Below are 21,042 nucleotides of genomic sequence, written 5' to 3'. Positions count from 1 at the left end.
TTTTCTCTTGACATGCAATAAATTATATCTTTATTTACAATGGTAATGCAGTGAATAACGTAGTAAAATTGTACTATTATATATTTTACACTTCAAAGTATTATTGAATCGCTTCTTCTTCGACTTCTTAAACTTCGATGGACTCTTATTCAATTTTACAGCGTCAACAGATGTTGCAACGTCAACAATACAGTCCTATGGGCGGCGCGCCCTCATCGCCGTCGCTGAGTCGGTCGCCGCACGTGGCGCGCACGCCCACCCCGTCCGCGTCGCCCGCCGCCTCCCCCGCGCCCTCGCTGGACGGCGGCGGCGGACACCTGGGACACCACGTGGCGCCCATCCCGCCCGGCTACCGCTACTGCAAGCCGGGGCTGCACGGAGGCGCGCCCGTGTGGCCGCCGCGCGACGACGAGCGCCGCCGCCCGCACATCAACAAGGTCTCCATCCTCAAGCGCCGCACGCCGCCCCGCTCGCGCTTCACCGGCAAAACGCCCGCGCCCACGGACGACCGCTCCGACGACCTCGCCGACGCCGACCGACGCAAGTACGTCCTCTACGCCTCCGAAGACTATTCCGCGCAGGCCGACGCCGCGCGCGGCTCCTCCGACCACGACGACGACGACGACGACGAGGTAGAGGAGTTCGTCGAGCACCTCGACGACGACGATATCGTTCTCGTAGAGCCCGGCACGATCTCGCCCGAGGAGCGCATCGCGACCGAGGAAGACTTCGAGGAGCTGATCGACAGCGGCAAACCTGAGGACGAGGAGGAGGAGGGCCCGCCGCCTACTTCGACTCGCACGGAGACCGCGACTAAAACGGTGGCCGTGATCAGTCTGTCGACGGGCAAGCAGCAATATAAAATAGTAAACCCGTCGTCTAGCTCAACTTTACCGCGATTGCCGGTTCTCAGTGCTACAGTACTGTCACCACATTCCAATGCTAAGATACTAAATGAAGTGTCTCAGGCTACCGTCGCTTCTGTTTCGATAGCGAATCAGACAATATCTGTACCAGTTCTAAAGAACCTTTCCGTTCCCCTAGCAAATGTAAATGCGAGTGGTGTCGCGAAGACTCATATCAAGAAAGTTCCTCTCAATTTGGGTAACTCTCCTCTAGCCATTAACATGTCATCGACGCCATCGCTTTCAAAAGCGACCAGCTCGGTAATAAGTGTAATATCATCTAATGTGCCCAAAGTAGCTAATATTAACCCTGTAATTACTCTGGCTACATCAAATACAGTTGCGAGCACATCTCGAGTACCCGTTTCTATATTGACGCAACATCAGGTAAAACAGAAAATAGTTAAAACGATAGAGAAACCAATGGGACTCTCGTCTCTGTCTAATACGAAGCTTTCTAGTCTGTCTGTCACACACGACGCTACTCTTCCAGCGAAAATATTCCAAGATGAAGCCGCATCGCCTGATAGTACAGTCACATCTGAAAGTAATTCGGACAAGGACCTATCAAATCCAATAACTCTACCTACTCATCATCTTGCGGCCATTACACCTCAGAGCATATCTCATGATCAAAGGCCCTCACCCATAATCAAGGAAACAAATAAAGATATAGACATAGAAACCGAAATAAGCCAGCAAACTGAGTTACCACATACATTATGTATAACTGATCGTACACCATTGTTACTAGGTAAGGCAGATATTAAAAGTCCAGATCCAGTACCAGAAAAAATTCCAGATAATATTATGGAGGGTGATGATGAGGATAAACCGGAGGACAATATTCCAAATAACTTGTTATTGTCTTACAATAAGTCGATATCAGAACCTGCAAGTCAACAGAATACACAGCCTATAGAAAATAAATCAGAAGAGGGTGTGGTGAAAACTATTAAAGCAATTGCTAATCAAACTAAGGAGATGGTGATAGACTCAAATATGCAAATAACATCGGACATGGCGCAGGAGTCCGTTCAAATATCCATACCATCGCCGACGCCATCACAAGAAAGATATTTGAATGACATTACAATGCAAGAACATCAAGAGACTGTAGAAGGTAATTCTAAGCATGTTGAAACATTTGAAGATATGCTTTGTATGTTGGAAAATATAACTGATGAACCTAAAACATACGGGGTTAAGCAGCCGAATCCAAAAGTTACAAATGCCAATGTTCAGAATACAAATACAAATGCACCTGCAAAACTGGATATCAAAGAAAGCCAGGATCAGTTGACTTTCCCAAAAAGGGAACCTGACAGACTTAGTTTACAGTCGGCAACTGTGCCCCAACTATCCCCTTTGTCTCAACCATCTGAATTGACTTCTAATATGGCAAATGTATCGCAACAGTTGCGCACTATCATGTCTTCGATAAACACTAACGCGTCAAAAGTGGATAATCAAGTTGGATCCCCAGTAATAAGAAAGAACAGTGATGCAACTACACCAACTCAAGTTAATTTTGAAAATTTGCTACCTTCATCAAAAGTAGAAGTGGCAGCGTCAAGGCCCTCGCCTGTGCAAAGAATCGAAAAGCCTATTACATCTTTAAGTAGTTCGGATAACAATATTCCTTTGAGTGTTGCCCAAATGATTGGCTCTCGTATTAATACATTGTCAAGTTTAGGTCAAATGAGAAAATCCCCTACAGTCTCTCCCATTAACTCCCCAGTGAGTATTCAAAATCCTCTAATGAAATCACCTGCTCAGTCTCCTTTGATAGGAAATCAAACTTTTGTTTCTAGCGAAGATTCCAATCCAACTTCTGTTGCATCACAGATGATACAAATGCCAGCATTATCAAAAATCCATAGCAGCACTCCTCCGACTATAATACATCAGAATATAACAAGTATTACGACAAGTGTGAGTAGTTTCCCTAAAAATCAAGCGTTGCCAACCAGTATATTGGGCCATACATTATTGCAACCGACGAGACAAATTAGTACAAGCAATATATCTTTTAATCAACAAAGCATTAGCTCCAGCCAACCACCGGCTCTTGTAATGACATCTCGACCTTTGATAGGCAACAAAGAACCTGCACCTAATGTCACAGTTAGAACTCATAGTATAGTAAGTCCAGGAATTAATTCTATGCAAGCGAAACCTCCTGGTACTATTAATTTTATGCCGACATCTAAATTACATACACAACTGACATCGCCATTGAAAAGATCCAAGTCGACGGATGAACCTAAGACTGATCTCATTGTGGGTCATATACAACCTACAAAGAGACACAGCGTAGAATCTGTTGTGGTTAAATCGGAACCAATGGAGACCGACGACCCTAGTACTTCTACTGTGGCTACAGATGTTACAGGAAACAAAATCATTCAGCAGAGTGCTGCAAGTCAAAGAAATGAGGAATCTCAGAACGTTTTATTAAAGCAACTATTACAGACTACTACAACAGCGGCTACAGTGGTCCCGCAACGTACAATGACTATTCAGCGAACTGCCCCAGCATTGGGCACAATACCGTCATTAGAAGCACAGTTGGCGAGACCTTCCATACCCCCGCCTACATTGGCGCTCACACAAGAAGTTGAATTACCTAAGAACTCACCTCGCCATATAACAACGGTTAATTCGCCATTCACTCCTCGACCAATACAAACATCCATACCAACTTCTTCTATATCACCTTTGATCCAAACATCTACACAATCATTAATGGATATACGTAAACCTCCTATGAAAATAATGACTAAAGAAGAAACTACGCCATTACCTGAAAGTTCACCAACTATGAAATCAATGCAAATGTATCCCATGAGTATAGAAAATCAACAGCTTCAACAGGCCATCAAAAAAGAAATAGCACCACCGTTACAGAGCCCTGTGCATAGACCTTTCACGCCTATGGATGTCAAAAAAGAACTAATCGATGAGAGTTCTCAACAGTCCGCTACATCAGGAGTTTCTACTGCCTCTGACCAAGGGAAAATGGATCAACCGCTGAAGGAAGAATTTCCAGAGAGTGTTACTATGGATTCTACTTTGGAAGCCAATGCCCCTGAAACACCATCTGAAGCTAAGAAACGGAAAAGGCGAGAATATCAACAAAAGAAAAGAAAACAAATGCAAATGAATATGAAAGCTGCAGCGGAGAATAATTTAAACTCAGCTAACGCTAAAAAGAAGCCACGGAAGGGTTCACGTTACGAAGAAGATTACGATACGTTTATTGATAGTTTAATGACGCAATTACGTCTGTTGCCGCCGATGCAAATTCAAGAACCATCCCTAACAACAAATTTCGCAGTTTGTCCCCTGTTTGGTTCAGGCGACTTGACTAAATTGAAAAGTAAAGACTACGATATTTTAAAAGGAGATTTAACTGGAGATTTTGGCAATGCAAAGATTCCAAATGTAGCAGATTACTACAACACAAAACCATTTGGAGATGAGGAACCATTACCAGAGAAACCAGCGACATCAACTCAAAGAGGTTTTTATGATCAAGAGTTTCAGCCTATTATGTTTGATGATGACCCCGAAGATAAAAAGTTGGACTTTATTTGCAAAGAACGTGATACCGATACCCCAGATACTATAGTTAGTTGCTCCAGTCCCGAATGTATGGATATCGAACCGGCGAATCGGTTTCCTGGTCTCAGGCTTATTGATGATGATGAGGAAGATGAAGACAGTGATTCTGCTTCAGGTCGAATATCACCCATTATTCCTATAATTGCGCCTGTACCGATCAGAGTAAAACCAGTTTCTTTATATCACTTAAAAGATGAAGATGAAGTCCAGAAACCTTTGAAGACTCTCGACAGCGATTCTGTAGTCAAAACAAAGATGATTGACTCTCCGGGCAGCACAGAGAGTAATGAAAATGTTACTGTTACATTAACACTAACTTCTGGCGCAGCGGAAGATATACTCGGCGTACTCAAAGAACTTGCTGGTATTTTGCATATACCACCGCCCACATCATACCAGATTATTGAAAGAACTGCAACACCACCCTCACATAAGTTAGGACTTTACAGATCTAAAGGTAAAGATGGTAAAGAGGGTACACCTATTGACATACAGAGTATACTAAATGGAGCTGCTAAATTCTGCAGGCATTGTGATGTAGTTATATTAGACTCAGTGGTAAGAGCTAAGGCTTCCGAATTTCCCCTGCTATCTGCCAACAAGGGTAATGCTGGAGAAATTTTATGTGATAGTGACTCGGAATTGTTCTTCTGTAGCCCTCAGTGCTACGAGAGGTTTGCTTGGAGACCAACTAATATTATTCTTGACGGAAAATCAAAGGCCGCTGTCAAAGAAGATAATAAATCTGACGTCGAAACTAATTTATCAAAAGACCGAGATGATTTCGATACTGCCTCAACCGAGAGCATGGAAACGGATGATCTCGATATTAAACCTGATATAAAAGACGAAAAAATGGACTTGTCTTTTATAGATTCATTGGACAACGATGAATTAATGAAGGAAGTTGGTGATGACGTATCCGTTTTAGACGAAGACTTGAAGAGTGTAGAACAGGACGATAAAAGCAATCAGGGCGTCGAAAGAGAAAAATATAGAGGAGTGAGATATAAGGCCTGGTCTCCAGGCTGCATCGGTCCGCCAGCTAAATACAAACGGCCCACAGACAGAGAGCTCACCGAATTGGTATTCCGAACAGGTGTGGCTATAATGCCTGTAACTAACGAGGATTCCCGACGCTGTGAATTATGTGGTATTCAAGGCGACGGCGTAGCCGATGGTGTCTCAAGACTATTGAATTGTGATGTAGACAGATGGGTTCATCTTAATTGTGCACTATGGTCGGACGGCGTTTATGAAACTGTTAGCGGTGCATTGATGAACGTTGAAACCGCTCTCGCAAACGGGTCCAGCGCGACGTGTGTCGTTTGCAAGAGACTGGGGGCGACAGTCCGTTGCTTCAAGGTGCGATGCAGCAGTGTTTACCATCTCGGATGTGCGGTGAAGGATAGCTGCGTTTTCTACAAGAACAAAACATCTTATTGCGCGTCGCATGCTCCCAAGGTGAGTGAATCGATATATTGTATTTATTTCTACCTTTCGCAAATGAGAGAGCGGAAAATTACAGTCTTATTTATTTAATAATTTTATTGTAGAATGAGAAAGATAACGAGTTAACGACTCTAAGCGTACAACGGCGCGTGTATGTATCGCGCGACGAGCAGCGTCAGGTGGCATCTGTGATGCTGCACTCGGACACCAACCATCTCATCCGCGTGGGAGGCCTCATCTTCCTCAGCCCGGGACATCTGTTGCCGCACCAGTTGGCTGCATTCCACACGCCTAATTATATATATCCTATTGGGTACAAAATTGTGAGTATAGTTTATTTGTTTATTTTGTGAGCTTATATTACTAAGAATAGTGTCATGTTTCCATGATTATACTTATTATGTAAACTCTTCTCCATACAAAGTGATTCGATAAACTTTCCCATTTATAACACCATTTAGGACTAGATGACTTAAAGATCTCACAGAATATTCGTAATTAGAAGAAAAATTTTACTTTCTGTATTTTATCAATTAATTTTGTAAGGGGTCATACATAAATTAGATTTTGAGATTTCAATTTTAGTATTAAATCACATCAGGATTAACATATCACAAGATATGACATGGAAGGCGCTAACAATTACTGAACTTTTCGTGACTTAATGTTTTATGTGAGTGTTTTACATATACCCGAATAATAGCAGATTATTACCAATATTTTAGGCTTATTGATTATTTCACTGTTATCGAATAGAGGTTGTGTATAACGTCGGTGGTGCTGCACAGGTGCGGTTCTACTGGTCGCGGGCGCGCGCCAACAGCCGCTGCCGGTACGTGTGCTGGATCTCGGAGGAGGCGGGTAGACCGCGCTTCCACGTGCGCGCGCAGGACGAGCCCGGCGACGAGGCCAGCGCCGCCACCCCGCGCGCCGCCTGGGCCGCGGTAAGTCTCCTCCACATCTCGACATCTCGCTCCCAACTACAAACAAACAGGCGGCCTCTACTATCCACCGCATGTAAGAGCTGTGATATCTGCGACTTCTCGACGACTCGCTCATACCAACTAACTAACAATATGAAATTCAAATTGTTGTTCAAATGTTTATGTTGACAGTTAATTCAAAAAGATTTGCTAGGTACGTAGTGAATACTCTCAACGCTAGCGCTAAACATAGCTTTAAGTATATAAAGTTTGATCAAAATATTTTTATATTACCATTCCGTGTCATAGCATTTTTTAAATTTTAGAAGGTTAGTAAATTCTATGTTTACCGTTTTAGTCATTAGTTTTATTAATAGTTGTTCCAGTAGTATTGGAATAATTATTAATAATAATATTTCACAGCTCATTGTATTATCGAAAACCAGCTTTACAATGTGATAACTGTTGTAGGTATTAGACGCGGTCGCAGCGCTTCGGGATGGACGCGGAGAAGAAGGCGTCCTTAAGTTATGGCCGAATTATGTGACTGGAGAAGATCTTTTCGGGCTCACGGAGCCAGCTGTCGTAAGGGTACTCGAAAGCTTGCCTGGTACGTTGAAAAAGACGGATATTTAAGATTTTTTCAATTTAAAATATCTACTTACCTACCCGCCTACACGTAGTAGACTGTAGTGCTGTTTAAATAGGTGTAAAAGCGACGATTGCCGTTTCATTTGGATTAACATTGACAATACGATTTCATCTGGTGAGCCAAACAGAGACAGAGTAGAAGTTCTTGAAGTTACTTTAAAGATATCATAGATCGGGCTCATTGGTTCTTTACAGAGCGTATACAGCGCACATATGTCTATATGCGTCTCTCCAACCATTGAAGATTTTTTTTCTCTTAATTTTTAGCTGCGATTTTGGTATATCTGTTTATATATTTTCTTGTTTTATAATTTTATACCATATATATTATATTTCTGAGATATAAAGTTAGTAAAGTTCACCTACAACGACCGATGGTAGAGTCAGTCGAGTACAGCGAGTGGTGCGCGTTGCAGGCATCGAGACGCTGACGGACTACCGGTTCAAGTTCGGGCGGTCGGCGCTGCTGGAGGGCGGGCTGGCGGTGAACCCGTCGGGCTGCGCGCGCTGCGAGGCGCGGCCCGTGCGTGCCTGGCGCCGCCCCGCGCGCTCGCTCGTCCCGGCCACGCCCGCGCCCGCCTCCCACGCGTCCCACGCGTCCCACTCGTCCCACTCGTCCCACTCGTCCTATTCGTCCCACCCGGCCCTCGCGTCCCTCGCGCCCGCGCCCGGCCCGGACCACTCCACTTCCAGCGCGGCCAGCGCCTGCCCCTACACCAAGCAGTTCGTGCACACGAAGAGCAGCCAGTACAAGAAGATGAAGTCCGAGTGGCGCAACAACGTCTACCTCGCCAGGTGATCACGCTGTTACTCTACAACAATAACTGCCTAATACATTTTTATTTCAAAACTAATGATAACCTAAACATCATATCCCACATAATAGAAGTAGACATTTATGCAATATTAAAATGGTAATAATGGTTTCTCCATAAAAATAGCAGAAATACCAAAATGACATTGTTGAAAGTACAAGTAAAGCATACTTGTATTTTCAACAAATGTGATTGTTGTAAAATATTATTTGTCGTTCTTGTATATAGGCATATTAACAAATATAAAATAACTTTTTTTATATGTTTCATTTATTAAAACTCTAATCACGAAACAGACTGCCAAATATGGTACTCATCGGTATGCACAAAACGGCATCGAAGAAGCTTCTGTAACTAAAACTTTTTATTGTTTCAGATCAAAAATCCAAGGTTTAGGATTATACGCAGCGCGTGACATTGAGAAACATACCATGGTAATCGAATACATCGGAGAAATTATACGTTCGGAATTATCGGAGATACGGGAAAAGAAATACGAAGCAAAGGTTAGTTTGTCACATAATGCATATTAAACTCAATTCATCATATGAATTCTTTTGAAAATAAATCCTTGAACATTTTTATATTGGCTATATTACAATTTTACACTCTATTATGTGTTTCGTTAACAATTTCCTAATAATTTCTACTTAAAATCTGAACTTAAATGATGGGTTAGGTTTCTTTTAAATGAACAATTCAAATTTTAAAAATAGATGTGTTCATAGAGGGCATAAGAAAATTAAGTTTTTTGTGTCATGCCTGACCATAGTTATAATAGATATTTCTTCGAGATATGTCATTGTTTACAATGCCTTGCTATACAATAACTGGGCGGGTGTTTCTTTGTTGGCGTTGAATAGAATAGAGGCATCTATATAGTCCGACTGGACGAGAGGCGCGTGATGGTGGTGGGCGGGAGTTGAGGTGGCTTAACTATTTTAATTTACTAAGGTGGGGCATGGCACAAAAAAGGGTGGGAAACACTGCTATGATAGAAATAATTTCTGTGAGATGTATTATTCTGTAACAATGAGTAGACGATTGTTTCTTTTATGGTGTTGAACAGAATCGAGGCATCTACATGTTCCGTCTGGACGAGCGGCGCGTGGTGGATGCGACGCTGAGCGGCGGGCTGGCGCGGTACATCAACCACTCGTGCCAGCCCAACTGCCAGGCGGAGACCGTCGAGGTCGACCGCAACTTGCGCATCATCATTTTCGCCAAACGGAGAATCTCGCGCGGCGAGGAGGTACACATACCACGCCACTATATAATGCTTCGAATTAAATAAAATACTATGAAATACACTCGTTTTCGCCTATTTATAAATTACAGAGGAAAATACAAAAATTGTTGTATTAATATTAACATCTATATAGTATATAGAAAAAATAAATATCATACATGCATACTTTTGTTTCAGTTTGAATCTCTGTTAACTAGTTAATGGGATAAAATTAATAGTTAGCTGTTCTGTTAATTCTTTATTAGTATTATTGTAGATTTTTTTTTATGTAAAATATTTTGGGGCTTGTTTGTGGAAACCTGATCAAGATAGCCAGCTTGACGCTAAGCTTACAGATATAGGTATATTTCCTTCTGTAGAATTAATTTATAACTATTTTATAATTACAGCTGGCTTATGACTACAAATTTGATATAGAAGACGACGCCCACAAGATAATGTGTATGTGCGGCGCTCCCAACTGCCGCAAATGGATGAACTAATCTAAAAAGTCAACGAGACGAGACAGGAACTAATTGTATTGTGTGATGCAACCCAGTCCAGGTGTATCGCTAGTGAACAAAATATATTATAAATGGGTCGGTTATAGTGGAGGAAAGGCTATGATACCTAGTTTTATGTACCAAAGTGATCTTCAATATAATAAGCAAATTAATATTTTAGATGAACTTAACAGATTTCACTGCGTTAAGCGGCGTGTGATTTATCTATCAATAAGACAATATCAAAAGTTTTACTGATGATTCCCTTAAACTATTTCTATTTAGTAAGTATAAATATAATAGATGAAACATTTTTGTAAATAATATTGAAAATATATAAATCATTGTTGTTACTCGATTTTAATGTTTTAGATGTGGATGTTTCCGAGACTACTGTTTAGGTAATAGTTTTTAATAATATATTATCTATGTTTTTTAGCATTTGTTTTTCGTTCAATGTTTCTGATTTTGTATAAAATATAATCGTGACTATTCTAAATTATTGTTATACAAATTTGTATTCACACAATTATGTGACTATCAAAAACTATCAAAAATCACAACACTGATGAAATGTTAGGTTAAGTTACCAAATAGATGAGTTTGCATTTAGTACGCGTAGCACTAGAGATGTAAACAGTACCTACATGATGCCACGTTGTGCCTGATCCGTTTTGTATGTGTGTATTTGTAGCGTAGCTTAGATCTACGGAACACCACAGCGCGCCTTCGGTCGACGAACGTGATTGTATGATAGTGTATAGGTAGTTGTTGGTGTGCGATTCCATACAAGCAACTGTTCTATTGTAGTTTGTTAGTATTGAAATGAATTCTACTTGAAAGCTGTGACTAACATTAATTAAGTATTTGACGACATGGTGGTTCTTGCTGAGTTTAGTTTAGATAATATTTTTTTTAATATATCTCGAATGACTGTTTTATTTTATTTTCTAATCTTATTTCATGAAACTAAATTAGTATACACATTCTTGAGGTATGGGGGAGGGGGAGTTTCTCAATCCGAATATTCTGTCGTTTTCATAAAAATCTACTTGAGGACTACTCTCATTATTATTGTAACTTAATATATTGCAATGATATGTGGAAATAATGGAAAGATTGTATGTATTTTAATAATATGAAAGTATGGAATCGTAAGTAAAATGTAGGTAGTGTAATTTATTGAATAAAACTAACAAATAGTCCCAAATGTGATATTACCTCACATAAAGCGCGTGAACTTACATTATGTAGTGGCCATTGTAGACTACGACTAGTAAGACTTATTTATATGGAAAGTGTAATGTACCTAAAGGTTTGGTGCACGCATATCTACATTGGTGCACGCAACGGATGTATTAGAAGAATTTACATAATGCTAAACGTGACACGTGCATGTAGAATAATTGTAACACATGGTACACACGGCAGCAATTTTGAGCGAGATCGAGAGACGGCACAAGTGCATTTGTAAAGGTTTTGTGGTACGCACGGTACCGTTTTCTGTTTGTTCATATATGATGTTATACCCTCTTTCACTCTACATTTAATAAAACCATTGTTTAGCAAAATCAGCGATTTACACTAACTTTTAATTAATTAAATTAAAACTAATATGTGATATAATATATGATAGAAATATAATACGTTGCCGTCAACCAAATATGCCGCAGTGTGTACGATGGATAATATATGAAGAGTTTGTGTAATATTGATAGCACAAGGAATTTTTGTTATAGGTATTCGCAGGTTGCCATCTACCAATGTTATGAATTCATGCAATTTATTTTTAAGTGTTAATGTGCAATATCATATCTTGCTGATAGTATGTAAATAAACCAATTGCAGAGTTAATTAAGGATCGTGATTGAGCGGTTGTATGTATGTTTTAATGCATTGTTTATAACTGAAGTTTATCATTTTCTTCAATCAATTTATTTATTAAAGCATTCCCATTGCACTCAAATTGACTCAATTATTTTCACAAAAAAAGAATTTTTAAATGGTGTTATTTGTAAAATTATTACTTTAGAAATATTCTATACATTAGTATTTTTATTGCATTATTTTCCTATCATTAAAATTTTAATTAGTATACACTCTTTTATTTCTTGACTTTGGCGCAATATGTAATAAATGTATTTTATATTTGCACAGGTCGTGATTCACTACGACAAGCTATTTTAAACTTCTGGCAACATTTACAGTATATGAAGTCGTCTATGGTCAGTTATACTACTACTGATACATAAATCTGAACTACAACTCTTTACACAGCGCGTCTTAAATCTAGGACAGCTTGTGTTATAAGTACTAGACAACTGTTAAAGTACATACATTTCTTTTATAAATACGTACCGACATACACATTTATATAGAAAATACCCAGACCAATACAAACAGTTGTAATGTACGAGGAATCGAACACGCGACTATCGGAAGAAAAGCAGTGTGGTAAAGCTTGATCACCGAGGCCGTCAAATATTGTATAGTGGTGTAATTCTTTTGCGAGGTAAGTGGTTGCGTTTAGAAGCACTTGAGTGCTTTGTTTATCCAGGTTGTAATATTAATATTTTGTATTGTATGTAATCCAGGTTTTCAGTTCCTGGTGGGCACATGGTAATGTAGGTTGGTAGGTAGTACGATATTATATTACCGCACCAACTTATTAGATCGATATATTCTCTGGATTTATTGGTAAGTGAACTAATTGCGATTATTTATTTGCCAGTTGAAAATTTAGCCAAATTAATTTAGGTACTATTGATAATATTTATTGCCAATATTCATGGTCTATGTATAATGAGACTATATTTAAAACCACCGCCGATAATTCTGCATCTAAATACTATTTCCCTTTTATATTTATATAAATTTATGGATTAAACATCTATAAATTTATATAAATACAATAAATTTAAATAAGACTTATCCTTGTGTTGTTCCATTTTAAATAAAACAATAATATTTTATTTCGTATAAATTTTATTACAAATCTTGTTTTCTGGACTTAACTGCAAATAATATACCCAAAAACATTGTCTAGAAGAGCTGGTGAGCCAGCAGATGTTGATCGCGACAAATTACTGGAAACGGCTCGTCTTTATATAAAATGGCTATATTTTAAAACTATATGTCGTACAAAACACGTACAACTGAAAACTATAGTATCTATAACATAAGTTTCACCTGAACAATCCTGAACCTGAATAATTAAACATGTAATAATCGTCATACATACATATATCAGTCTCTTTCTTAACCGACTGACCGTGAATGACGATTTTTGTCATAACGTTATTTCATTATAAACTTTCTGGAACATTTTTGGTTGGGCTTGCCAAAGAAAAATATTCGAGAAATTTCTATCGGGTTGTAATGTCCATATTGTGATGTCTACTAATGAGTTTCTATATATTTTCGTTTGTGCTTAGAAATGCAGCTCTTCCAACTTAAATTAAAAGAATTCTGTTTTTTTTGTTACACATAAGAGCCAGACGAGCGTAAAATTCCGCGTACTGGTACTTTTGTGCAAAATAGAATAGAAGGAATTACATTGCACACAGTCCACATGCGGCGGAACAGATGACAACATTGTCTTCAGCGTAAAAGTCACTCGGTAGGCTTTGATTGGAAGAAACTCAACTTCTCGACATTTTATATTCAAATTCAAACTCTATTACAATGTAAAATCATTTCATTATCGATCTACCACAAAGTAGACTAGCCGCTCCGAACCCCACACACTATTTAAACAATCCGCAAAATATAATCAAATGATTGAAATAATTTACAGAAATATAACTCGTCGTTACAATTAAATATACATACAACGCAGTGAGCAGTATTTGATAAATAATTCAGGTCAAAATTATCACTCAATACAGTTGGAATGAGAGTAACAATATTAATAATATTTAAAATTTGAATTTAATTACATCTTATAATAACACTCCGGCTCCGCAATGAGCCTGAGCTGATTAGGAGAAATATTGTCTATTATGAACTGCAACAAATCAGCATTTAAATTGCACAAAATTGCAACTGTGGTGTAATGTGTGTTGACCATGGAAACTATACATACAATGCTTCGCACCATTAGCTTATTTATATAGACACAAATTTATATTGTTTCATAAACACAAAGAACGTACAGGAGGAGAAGCGTTCAGTTCTTTACATACTACGTAAATTGAAAGGTTATCATTTAACAGCCAAACAAATAATCACTGAACAACTAAGAACTATTTGTTATTATAGCTGAAATATATTTTAAACCGCAATACGTGTCTCGCTAACTAGTAATGTTTATTGTAATATGGGTACTAAATAGTACATTTAAATCTGCTTTGTACTATAATGTATGTACGAAAATTCATAATTAGTCGGAATGTCCCACATTTAATAAAACTACAGAAAAAGTATATAAAAATAAGAATACAGTATGCCAAGGTAATACAGGTGAGATTCACCTCTTAGAAATACGAAATACTAAATATAAGGACAGGACAGCGAAATTAAAAACGTCAGATTACTAGTTAGCGAGTGAGGCAGCTTACAGACGGGCGCATTTCGAACTTCACACAATTAGGTAAACGTAGCTACTTGGATATCACCACCATTGAAACGATACCAAAAATAAAAAAGACTGCATCTCTATATAGGTGTTAAGTACACCTATTGATGCTACAAACATCAACTGTTACCTTCACAATCAATTGTAAAGTATAAAACTGTTAGTTAATTAACTTACTAATGAACTAAAATAGTTACAGCAATTCATCACACCTTCACAACGCAGTGTTCATTATGTAGAGTATTGATACAGTACTCGAGTTGGATAACAAATAATTTTCCGGATCCCAATATAGGCAGCTACGTTTGGACATTATCAGAAAAGCATACGAGTATAAGCTAGCCCGAGTGCGGTGTGTTGGCGATGAGTTCAGTCGATGTACTGGGCGAGCCAACGGAATCCTTCGCCGTAACCCTGTCGCTTCAGTACTGAGCACATGAACAGTTCCAGCGGCCGTCCAGGCAGCTCTGATCTGGATACTTTGCCCTGAAACCAATGATTGATGACAATTTTAGGATCAGGAGCACCCCCGATTTAGTCAGGCAGAGAGCAAGCGTGCGCAATCGCCAGTAATTGCTTTTTCTATTTTTTGTGTTCACTCCCCGCGTGATTCATATCAATTCACTTTGTTTCATAATTTTATTTTATATTACACAAATTTTTCGGTCGAATCTAAATCATTTTGCATGGATAATTAATTATTATAGAAAGACGTCAAACATGCACGATTGAAGAACGCGGGAAATGCGTGTGCGTTGTTTCTGGGTCTCTTTGTCTGACTTTACATGTACTCTTTTGCCTGTAAACGAGCGTACGTATAAGGCAGCTCATAACTCAAATAAATAATGGCATTAAAAGAATGTGTTAAATATTAATTCTAATCTAATTATTGTAGATTGTAAGCATCTGTCGAGATGTGGCCACATCAGACATATTTTAGACACAGTTCCTTACCTTTCCAGTGGTTTGTTGATAAAGGTTGAAGAACTGGCGGAGCTCGTCCTCGCTGGCCGCGCCGGGTTTGTCGATCTTATTGCCGAGTATGAGTACGGGACAGTTGCTGAGTGTTTCGTCTGTGAGTAATGAGTCCAGCTCGGCCTTGGACTCGGGCAGACGCGCGCGGTCGCACGCGTCCACCAAGAAAACGATCGCGTCCACGGCGGGGAAGTAGTCACGCCACACGCGCCGCGCCTGCTGATGTCCGCCCAGGTCGAACGTTGTGAAGCGCATACTGCCTATTGAGAGCTCTTCAGAAGCTGCAAAAGTTACAAGTTATTTTAGTTTACAATTGTGAACTAAATAATAAGCAACATAATGTCACAAGAATAATTAAAAACAAAGGTATTGTATAAATTATATTGTTTAATTTAACAATAAATAAATTGATAGTGATAAGAACATGCATGTTCATCTCTTTAGGATAGAGATGTTAAAAGGCTAGACCATGTATCTAAACAGATGACATGGCTATGTCATAATCTTAAATTGTATAAATATCAATATAAAGCAAATATGTGTAAATATATGTAAGTATAAGTATATATATAAATGTTATACAGAAAATGGTTTGAACATTTTTTTATTATGAATGGGTTTTGATCTTGGTTTTAATTCATCTGATGTGAAATTATGACCTAGATAGTATGTAGGGTGCTTGTCATCAATTGAATGAAAATTTGTTCTTTTTTAAGTTGTTATTAATTAATTTTAAAAGGTATATTTTAAAACTGTATTTTCTTTAATATGCTACTTTATTGTCATCTGCTAGATACAGATATGTGGCAATATATGTTATAACATGTATGAGAATGTTTAGTAAGTAAATTTGTTGTGAGATAAAGTATGGCTGACAGATAAAAGAGTCTTCATAATCATATACATGGCAATGATGTGAGTATTGAAGTAGTAGGGATGTAGATGATGTAATTATTGCATAAATTTTTGATAGTGGACATGAGTCCTTCCTTTCCACAGATTTTTTTCAAATTTACCCAGTAATTAGCATAGCAACTTATGCTATTTTGTTATCAATTATATCAATTATAAGTATATGAGCAATATAATGTGGACAACTACAGCAATAGTGACTACAACACAGAATGTTTTTGAAAGACATATAAATGAGATACAGCTTGTTACATGTTTTGTATACAATTAAACAACTCACTAGGATGTAGTGTGGGTACATGTTGCGCAAGTCTGTCATCCTTTAGCATATGCAGGAGTGTTGTTTTGCCAGCATTGTCCAGACCCAAGAACAGTAGTTTGCCAGATTTTTTCCACAAACCTGGTAATAAAACAATTTTAATAATATGTATTTCTCAGTTAAAACACATAATAATACATTAATTGTCTATGGTTTATGCATTTTATTTTATTTTACACACACTTTAAATTTAATATATTTTATCTGATATGACAATATGTAATATGTTAAAATAATAAAAATAATCAATTCCATTTATATTGTCCTAACACATCACATGTATACATATTGAAAAGCTTGCATTAATATTAATATCAATATTAGCTGCATGTAATATACAGTAGTAGTTGATAGTGCTTAGCATAATATTACTTATTCAATCTCACCAACTTGTTACTGCACAGCAATGCCTCAAAATATTATTTAATTTTTATAGTATGAATTTAAATCAAATTACGAAATTTATACACTCACTCAATATACATAAAAAGTGTAAGTGTTCAAGGTTAGGCAATTAATGTTTTTTGTGATTGAAATTATTTGTATTAAAAATAATATGATAATTGTAACCAACCAAACCAACCAACCAACTCACCAAGGAATCCGAGGACACCAGTAAACCAGTCTAAAATAAACATATTGAATCTGGAACAAATAAAATTGTATTACTTCAGAGCATTACCTGCATCTTGACCATATTCTAAGATGAGTAATGACTTGCCTAAATCATTGTTATCTATTGCGTAGTATATACGGTAGACAAAAAGTTCAAACGTTTAATTGAAAAGTGCATTTATACACAAGTCACGGATTAGTTACGAACGATTAAAATATAGTGAAAAATTCTAATGAATTAAGTAACATGAATGACAGAACGTAATTCTTGTATAAGAATCATCAAAGATGAACAACAATAAATTACAAACGTAATACTCACTTAATAAAATTGAACTAGATTAATTAATACTAAAGGATGTATATCACAATACTTCACACTTATTTGCAATATGTTATGTTGCTAAAACCGACGATTTTTTTAGTTTTTATAGAAATTTATTGCAATGTGAACATGAATCTGTTGGCAATGAATGACGTACGCGACTCAGTTTTGCCAACTCTGTTTCGTGTTTTCGGGCTAAATCACTCTAATAGAAAGCAATATTTGTCTATGCGTATATTGTTATCTCAAATAACATGACAATATTTTCACTGCGCTTATGCGTTCTTTTTCATTAAAAATTTTCTACTCAAGTAAGTGTTCATCTTTAACCACATATAGACCCCATAAAGAGGTTTTGGTTCAACTTTAAATATAAAATATATTTAAAGTTGAACCAAAACTGTTTTATCCTTTTTTTACAGATTTATTAGAAGCCTTTATTTGTGAAATATTAAGATTATATCTGACTACTTATTAAGTGTTCAATTTTCCTTGCAAATGAAAATATTAAAATTAAGACTATAAACATATTCAAATTGTGTTCAACTGTTCAATGATGAGAAAAAAGATTACAATTCACCTAGAAACAGATAAGTTGGCAACATTACTGCGACTTCCGGAAATTGTCATAACATAGTGACACGGACTACGTTCGGATACGTTGATTTGAGCTACTTTGCAAATACAAAATGTGGAATTATTTTGTTATTTATATCTCGCATTCTTAAATTCTTAACTTAAGCTCACGGCCATATTACGTGCAGTTAATATATTCTGAATTAGAGGTGCCGGGACAAACTAAGTAATAATTTCTTAATAGATGACACGGCTCTGTCTTATTATATAAATGAACTCTTTATTGCACTTGTGATTTAAAATGTTACATTATTATAAAAATGTAAAAATATATTTCAGTTCATATTTATCAACAACAAAGTATATTAGAGTCATTTCTAACATAATCGACGAATTGCCATTTGTAAAAAAGAAGTTACCTATGTAAACACCAAGTTCCTCTATATCTTTCTACTTCTTTTTGGTTTTGACAGATTTCAAATACCATAGGTATCTCAAAATTTGTTAATAAATTCATAATATCTTGTATTATTAATAGAAATATTATATTGTATCATAGAAGTATAACGAAAGCGATAACTGTAACATTAAATCATAATCATAACTGTGTTGATTGCCCTGATTTTTTAAGGTTAAATAAGTGTTAAAAACTGACATTGTTTTCAGGCTAAACCATGGCCCCTAGGAAAAACAAAGTTGCGAAAGAGGAGGCACAGGTCACCCTCGGTCCCCAACATTTAGCTGGTGAGACTGTGTTTGGGGTCGCTCATATCTTTGCCTCATTCAATGACACATTCGTACATGTCACCGATTTATCTGGCCGGGAAACCATTGCTAGGGTTACTGGTGGCATGAAGGTTAAAGCTGACCGTGATGAGGCATCGCCCTACGCAGCTATGTTGGCCGCACAGGTTAGCTTCAAATTTCTTTAAATCATAATAACAATTATTTTTAGGTTATGTTTGGAAGCAATAAGTATAGTACACGGGTAATGGTTTTCGTTGGGACTATTTGGTGTCTATGTCTGGACCAAGTGGATTCAGCTAACTATATTATATAGATTTACATCCTAATCGAATAATCACTACCTATGTTTCACAATTGCCTGGGAAACTTCTGGTTGCAGTTTTTATACATATTACACAAAAATGAATATCATAAATATTTTCCATATTAATAGAGAATAAAGCTTATTAATTAACATCAAAATGTTATGAACAATATATATTTTTTTAATTTTATATATATAATTTTTTATTATTTATTTTACATTAGCTATTACCTGCAAATTAAACTGTTTATTTAAATAAGTAAATTTTTTATAATAAAAGTATTCTTGTCATAATCATTCCAGCCACTTCAGATTACCAAGAACGAACAGACATACGAACAAAAATCTTTAATTAAGTACTATATACTAATTCATATGCATTTAGAGAACAGCTGTTAATTTGAAATTACAAAGAGACACTTCAGTTTTATTTATTTGTATTGATGTAAGAAAATAAATAAATTGAGTAAAATCAACTGTAGGCTTTGTAACAAATAAATTAATACAAGAATTAATAATAGTTATTATATTACAGATTATTTTACAACTCCATACCCATGGTATTCCAAATAACAGTAGCTATACAAATACACAAAAATAATGGAAGAGTTTCACAATACATTATTGAAAACTACACCCAATTTGGTTAAGTTGTGTCTGAGATTAGGACACAAGGACAGACAAACAAAAATTATAACATTGTTATAGATTCTATTAGTCCACCAAATTTGGTTATTGTCATATATCTTAAATATGGAATATGTGACTTTTGTATAAAATATGTATGCATAGTCCTAAAATTTTCAGAATCTCTGTGTCTATGTTTGTGGTAATCTTAAGAACTATTGAATGTATTTGGATGTGGTTTGCATTAATCTACAGAGTAATTTCTGAAGATGATTTTGTATGTAATGTAATGACATACCCGTCTGAGTCTGGAGCGGATTGAAAGTGTAATACGAGAAATGAATGTCTAATCATAATACATTTTAGCAATTTTAATGAAAAGACCATTGTTATGCATATATATATATATATTAAAATGTAATTACAGGATGTTGCAGAGAAGTGCAAAACCCTTGGAATCACTGCTCTGCACATAAAACTGCGTGCTACTGGCGGTAACAAGACAAAAACTCCTGGCCCTGGTGCCCAGTCTGCTCTCCGTGCCCTCGCTCGTTCAAGCATGAAGATTGGCCGTATTGAGGATGTCACACCTGTTCCATCAGATTCCACTCGCAGGAAGGGTGGTAGACGTGGTCGCAGGTTGTAATCTGGTAGTTTAAGTTCACTGTTTGCTTTCAATAAAAAGTTAACAGTACTCTAATGTTTTATTTCTATTCCCTGAATATGGCTCTGCCACTTCTATATCAGTTTAGGTTGGTGAAGTTAATAAACAGAGATTCTGATATACCTCGAGGAGTATTACTTAAATGTAATGTATATTATGTACATACATTACATTTAAGTAATTTGTAGCCTTACCTAAGAAATTACTTAAATGTTGAACAGTATTTTACTAAGACTGCCACTTGTATAGGTCCTCTGTCTACTATGAATTTCGGTGGTCTAAGTTTCTGGGCGTGTAC

At 37.0% G+C, this 21,042-nt stretch overlaps 3 protein-coding genes across 3 annotated transcripts in view; 2 read left to right on the top strand and 1 right to left on the bottom strand.

Moving 5' to 3' along the window:
- The window catches only part of LOC131850572 (histone-lysine N-methyltransferase 2C-like), a 45,332-nt gene extending 34,125 nt beyond the window's left edge, over nucleotides 1-11,207 (top strand). Inside the window, exons 45-52 of the mRNA XM_059200855.1 lie at nucleotides 162-5,996; nucleotides 6,089-6,307; nucleotides 6,773-6,928; nucleotides 7,379-7,517; nucleotides 7,975-8,353; nucleotides 8,750-8,879; nucleotides 9,443-9,625; nucleotides 10,012-11,207. Coding sequence (XP_059056838.1) covers nucleotides 162-5,996; nucleotides 6,089-6,307; nucleotides 6,773-6,928; nucleotides 7,379-7,517; nucleotides 7,975-8,353; nucleotides 8,750-8,879; nucleotides 9,443-9,625; nucleotides 10,012-10,104 — 7,134 coding nt within the window. The 3' untranslated portion in view covers nucleotides 10,105-11,207. The remainder of the gene's footprint in view (nucleotides 1-161; nucleotides 5,997-6,088; nucleotides 6,308-6,772; nucleotides 6,929-7,378; nucleotides 7,518-7,974; nucleotides 8,354-8,749; nucleotides 8,880-9,442; nucleotides 9,626-10,011) is intronic.
- Nucleotides 11,208-13,081: 1,874 nt separating this feature from the next.
- Nucleotides 13,082-17,999, bottom strand: LOC131850459 (GTP-binding protein SAR1b). The gene is made up of 5 exons (XM_059200680.1): nucleotides 17,824-17,999; nucleotides 17,482-17,531; nucleotides 16,848-16,967; nucleotides 15,635-15,936; nucleotides 13,082-15,166 (listed from the first exon to the last, which is right to left on the bottom strand). The coding sequence occupies exons 2-5, from the start codon at nucleotides 17,522-17,524 to the stop codon at nucleotides 15,050-15,052; spliced, it is 582 nt and encodes a 193-aa protein (XP_059056663.1). The 5' UTR covers nucleotides 17,525-17,531; nucleotides 17,824-17,999; the 3' UTR covers nucleotides 13,082-15,049.
- Nucleotides 18,000-18,800: 801 nt separating this feature from the next.
- Nucleotides 18,801-20,774, top strand: LOC131850481 (small ribosomal subunit protein uS11). Its single transcript, XM_059200712.1, has 3 exons — nucleotides 18,801-18,891; nucleotides 19,069-19,313; nucleotides 20,508-20,774. The coding sequence occupies exons 2-3, from the start codon at nucleotides 19,077-19,079 to the stop codon at nucleotides 20,724-20,726; spliced, it is 456 nt and encodes a 151-aa protein (XP_059056695.1). The 5' UTR covers nucleotides 18,801-18,891; nucleotides 19,069-19,076; the 3' UTR covers nucleotides 20,727-20,774.
- The last annotated feature ends 268 nt before the right edge of the window (nucleotides 20,775-21,042 follow it).

The sequence above is a fragment of the Achroia grisella genome, unplaced genomic scaffold, assembly GCF_030625045.1.
Source record: "Achroia grisella isolate CSIRO2021 unplaced genomic scaffold, CSIRO_AGI_Agris_v1 utg770, whole genome shotgun sequence".
NCBI lineage: Eukaryota > Metazoa > Arthropoda > Insecta > Lepidoptera > Pyralidae > Achroia > Achroia grisella.
This window is presented reverse-complemented; position numbering and strand designations above follow the sequence as displayed.

Bases quoted from the DNA above. Each gene is read 5' to 3' on its own strand.
- LOC131850459 (XM_059200680.1), bottom strand. From the start codon at position 17,524: ATGTTTATTTTAGACTGGTTTACTGGTGTCCTCGGATTCCTTG. The intron at 15,937-16,847 runs GTGAGTTGTTTA...TAACTTTTGCAG, and splicing joins TGTACCCACACTACATCCTA to CTTCTGAAGAGCTCTCAATA. The intron at 15,167-15,634 runs GTAAGGAACTGT...CATTGGTTTCAG, and splicing joins ATCAACAAACCACTGGAAAG to GGCAAAGTATCCAGATCAGA.
- LOC131850481 (XM_059200712.1), top strand. From the start codon at position 19,077: ATGGCCCCTAGGAAAAACAAAGTTGCGAAAGAGGAGGCACAGGTCACC. The intron at 19,314-20,507 runs GTTAGCTTCAAA...ATGTAATTACAG, and splicing joins CAGCTATGTTGGCCGCACAG to GATGTTGCAGAGAAGTGCAA.